The sequence below is a fragment of the Electrophorus electricus genome, chromosome 2, assembly GCF_013358815.1.
Source record: "Electrophorus electricus isolate fEleEle1 chromosome 2, fEleEle1.pri, whole genome shotgun sequence".
NCBI lineage: Eukaryota > Metazoa > Chordata > Actinopteri > Gymnotiformes > Gymnotidae > Electrophorus > Electrophorus electricus.
The window spans coordinates 2,064,949-2,069,948 of record NC_049536.1 but is presented as its reverse complement, the minus strand read 5'-3'; the positions used below and the strand labels follow the sequence as shown (position 1 = coordinate 2,069,948).

The window sequence follows — 5,000 nt, the reverse complement described above, 5'->3', positions numbered from 1 at the left end:
CGTGTTAGATAGTGTTCAGTATGATGCTCCACTACCGCAACACCAAGCGCGTTAGATAGTGTTCAGTATGACGCTCCACTACCCCTACACCAAGCGCGTTAGATAGTGTTCAGTATGATGCTCCACCACCCCTACACCAAGCGTGTTAGATAGTGTTCAGTATGATGCTCCACTACCCCTACACCAAGCGCGTTAGATAGTGTTCAGTGTGATGCTCCACTACCCCTACACCAAACGCGTTAGATAGTGTTCAGTATGATGCTCCACTACCCCTACACCAAGCGAGTTAGATAGTGTTCAGTATGATGCTCCACTACCCCTACACCAAGCGTGTTAGATAGTGTTCAGTATGATGCTCCACTACCCCTACACCAAGCGCGTTAGATAGTGTTCAGTATGATGCTCCACTACCCCTACACCAAGCGCGTTAGATAGTGTTCAGTGTGATGCTCCACTACCCCTACACCAAGCGCGTTAGATAGTGTTCAGTATGATGCTCCACTACCACTACACCAAGCGAGTTAGATAGTGTTCAGTATGATGCTCCACTACCCCTACACCAAGCGTGTTAGATAGTGTTCAGTATGATGCTCCACTACCCCTACACCAAGCGTGTTAGATTGTGTTCAGTATGCTGTGCCTCCCAGTCCGTGTCGCTGCCCCTCCTCAACAAAACCGTCCTTATGGTGAGGTCAGGAGCCTCCTGGTTAGATCCCATCAGGCTGTGTGGGAAGGCCCCAGCGTTTCAGAATACGCACCCAAAGCCAGCCAACATGTGTTAGGAATATTATCGCATCAGCATGGACGAGCCGGAATGCCAGTCACACTCCAGAAAAGCTCTTTTATTCAAATACTCACACGGACGAAGCAGAAACGGGAGCTCGAGGTGAAAGTGAAATGAGCAGGTGCTACTGTGTTTCCCGTTTCAGGTAATGAGTGTGTTGCCGATGAGCACCTAACGGAAGGAGGCCGTATTTCCTCAGCATTGGTGATGGTGACACTTCTAAATCACGACCGCACAAAACAGTTCAAAGATTAAACGTAATGTGTGCAGGAGCTCACGGCACCGTGTGGCTCCTCTCTGTGCTCCCCTCTGTTGCACAAACCAGTCCACAGCCACGATAGTCTGGGATAGTCAGTTCCCACCTGTAACCCGCAATGTTAACTTGGCTGTCCACTTTCCATAACTCAACAGGAGTTCTTAAACCAGACAGACATATGGCTGGTTAAGGCAGACAGACAAGAGACTCTACACCTTACAGCAGTGCTTGAAAGTATGTGAACCCTTTATATTTATGCATAAATTTGACCTGAAACTTCATCAGATTGTCACACGTCCTAAATGTAGAGAAAGAGAACCAAATCAAACAAATAAGACCAAAATATTATACTCATTTATTTATTGAGGAAAATGATCCAATATTACACATCTGTGAGTATCAAATGTTTATGAACCTTTAGGAGTAGCAGGTGATTTGTAGATGATATTTGAGTGAGGACTTGTCAGTCAATAGGACAATAGTCAGGCGTGACTAAATGCCCCTCCGTGGTGTTTCTCTCTAAACGCCCCTCCGTGGTGTTCTCCCTCCGTGGTGTTTGTCTCTAAACGCCCTTCCATGGTGTTTCTCCCTCCATGGTCTTTCTCTCTAAACACCCCTCCGTGGTGTTTCTCTCTAAACGCCCCTCCGTGGTGTTTCTCCTTCCGTGGTGTTTCTCTCTAAACGCCCCTCCGTGGTGTTTGTCTCTAAACGCCCCTCCGTGGTGTTTCTCCCTCTGTGGTGTTTCTCTCTAAACGCCCCTCCGTGGTGTTTCTCCCTCCGTGGTGTTTCTCTCTAAACACCCCTCCGTGGTGTTTCTCCCTCCATGGTGTTTCTCTCTAAACGCCCCTCCGTGGTGTTTCTCCCTCCGTGGTGTTTCTCTCTAAACGCCCCTCCGTGGTGTTTGTCTCTAAACGCCCCTCCGTGGTGTTTCTCCCTCTGTGGTGTTTCTCTCTAAACGCCCCTCCGTGGTGTTTCTCCCTCTGTGGTGTTTCTCTCTAAACGCCCCTCCGTGGTGTTTCTCCCTCTGTGGTGTTTCTCTCTAAACGCCCCTCCGTGGTGTTTCTCCCTCTGTGGTGTTTCTCTCTAAACGCCCCTCCGTGGTGTTTCTCCCTCCGTGGTGTTTCTCTCTAAACGCCCCTCCGTGGTGTTTCTCCCTCTGTGGTGTTTCTCTCTAAACGCCCCTCCGTGGTGTTTCTCCCTCTGTGGTGTTTCTCTCTAAACGCCCCTCCGTGGTGTTTCTCCCTCTGTGGTGTTTCTCTCTAAACGCCCCTCCGTGGTGTTTCTCCCTCCGTGGTGTTTGTCTCTAAACGCCCCTCCGTGGTGTGTCTCCCTCCGTGGTGTTTGTGCACTGCACTTCTCTCTGCCCTGCCTGCACTTTGCTATCTAACTACGGAGCTCGTTAAGAGAGCTGCAGATTAAAGGTCCTCGCACGATGGTGCTCACTGTCACGTACTTACAGCCCTCTTACAATGCCTGTCCTGGCACCCTTAGTACAATATTAACAATAAAATAATTTAGTAATCATTTAAGAAGAAGAAGAATCATTTACTCTCCACCATAAAAAACAAAGCTGAACAAAATAACTAAAACTGAGACATTAAAAATGGTGAAATGTCAAACTCCCTCTGTCTGTACCTCTACCTTTTCCTCTCTCTCTCTCTCTCTCTTTCCATGTTTCTCTCTCTCTTTCTCTCTTGCTCAGTCTCTCTAATTTACATTAACATTTATGGCATTTAGCAGACACTTATCCAGTGACTTACAAAAGTGCTTTGGTTGTCTACTCAGAGTATCCTAGCTAGCACAGTATTTTTATAAGTCCAAAAATACCCTCCATCAAAGAACCAAGCATGAGTGCGGACAATGAGAGAATGAGATTATTTGTGTACAGATTTATTTGCATGTCTTGACTTGACTTGACAGTAATTGCTCTTGAATTGTGCAGTATTCTGTAGTATAACACAATGCTGTAGACTACCACACAATTCAAGCGTGATGGAATTGAGAGGCCTGCAAATGCAAAATCATTGTACCAAAATACAAAAGTGCCTGATGAAGTTTAATCCAAGATCATTCCAAAGAGTTCATTCCATCAACTGGGTGCCGGGCCAGAAGAGCCTTGATGCTCCACTTCCATGAATGTACAACCCTGGATGGTCCTGATGTTTCACGGGCTCAGGGTGCAGATCAGGGTTTGAGCTTCAGAGTTTTAGACGTCATACATCAGTGATGTGAACCTGGTCCTAGACTGACATAGGTAGGTTCAGGAGTGCTGAAGATCTCCCGTGCCGCACCGTTCTGGGTCAGCTGTGAGGGTCTGATGACGCGCCCAGGAAAATCCATCAGGAGCCGCGGAGGTCACGCCTGGAGATGACGAGAGACCGCACGAGCACTTGGGTGACCTCTCTGGAGAGTGCTGAAGGGGAGAAACCTTCATGACTGAATCGAATCGCTGTCTTGCCTTTTCTCTCTCTCCTTCTCCTCTCTCTCTCCCTCTCTCCCTTTCTCTCATTCTATTTCTCCTTCTCTATCTCTCTTTCTCTCCGGGGTTTCTAAGCCATAAAGGGCAGCAGATTGGATTACTTTATGTGTTTGGCTTGGGCTCATTAATGCTGTAGAAACACGCTGCGCTAACTACAGTAGACAGGAGGGACAGACGAAGAGGAAGATGATGAAGGTGAAGAGGAGGATGGGTGAATCTGTGTGTTTTAGTCATATGTGAGTCGTATGTGTAACAGAGTGTTGAGTGGAGAGCCCAGTCAATGGGGAGACATAATCAGCTCTGATAGCAGGACCTGCTGTACTGGACACTTGGACTGTGCTTTACTGATTTACTGACGTTTGATTGGATGAAGAGAGTAGCACTGTTGCATGATGGCATACAATCACACACATACTCATGCACACACACACATGTACACAAACAGAAAAACATTTATGTTGCAATTAAACGCATCTGTCTTAAGAGATGAAATTGTATCTTTGTTTGATGTCTGTATAAGTGACGTAATCCTTTTGTATGTTAAGCATTTATAGCAATTATAGCATTTTATGATCATGAGCATTTGTCATCAAAATGGTTAATCCCTTTATACTTTAATACGTGCTGAAGACGCACTTGGCTCAGGACGCTAGAGAGGCTTCTCACCAACACACTCTGCAGATGTCAGGTTAATGGGAGTGAATTCGATAGCGGGTAAAGAATGGAGAATGGTCCTTCTGACATGCTGAGGTTGATGGGAGAACAGGGGCTGTGAGCTCAGTACAACTGTTATATGTGTGTTGTAAATTATATATCTGTACCATAAGTAAATAGTGTGGTAGTGAACTAGGAGATTTAAAGTGCTGCAGTAACTGCAGAAATGCACTGACACACTATAAATCGCAGATGCTGTAAAATATTTCAATCTGTATTTGAATTTGAAGGGTAAAGTACTTTAAACATTGCTCTGAGTAAAACACTGACTGGGACATATGCACTGAATGAATCTCCAGTAAGCACGGCTCTGTAGCAGAGTGATTTAATGTCAATAGCGTCCTCTCTACAGTGTGTGTGTGTTTACGCTGAGCTGATCTCTACTTCATGCTGTCTGACTCCACACTCGGCAGGGTCGGGGGGGGAACCCCAGCATCTCTCTGCACTTTCATACTGTACTTCCTGGAAACTGTGTGGCTCTTGGAGTGCCCCGCTGGGCACCATTCTGGCTCTGTGACTGAGGCAACCAGGAGCAGCAGGGGAAGGGGAGGAGGGGCGTTTCCATGGCCGTTAACATCAGCGGAGGGGAGCTAGCATGGAGGGGAGCCCCTGGCTGTGGGCGGGGTGAAATACGACCCGCACGCTGCCGCTCCTGCTCACGGATCAACTATAATTGCCTGTTCCACTATCTCACCCCCACTGGCTAATATAATGCCATGACTCAAGAAGAAGGATTTTACAGGAGAAGCTTTTCCACGGGTGAGAGA

General features: G+C 47.0%; 1 protein-coding gene across 5 annotated transcripts in view; it reads left to right on the top strand.

The window, feature by feature from the left end:
• Window positions 1-5,000, top strand: part of LOC113591282 (RNA-binding motif, single-stranded-interacting protein 3-like) — a 154,719-nt gene that overhangs the window by 53,982 nt on the left and 95,737 nt on the right. The window contains exon 1 of one of the 5 annotated variants that reach the window (XM_035523361.1): window positions 4,909-4,992. The exons of the other annotated variants lie outside the window; for them this stretch is intronic. Within the exon in view, the coding sequence (XP_035379254.1) occupies window positions 4,950-4,992 (43 nt within the window). The 5' untranslated portion in view covers window positions 4,909-4,949. Of the gene's footprint in view, window positions 1-4,908; window positions 4,993-5,000 lie in introns of those variants that run through there. 5 annotated transcript variants of the gene reach the window in all.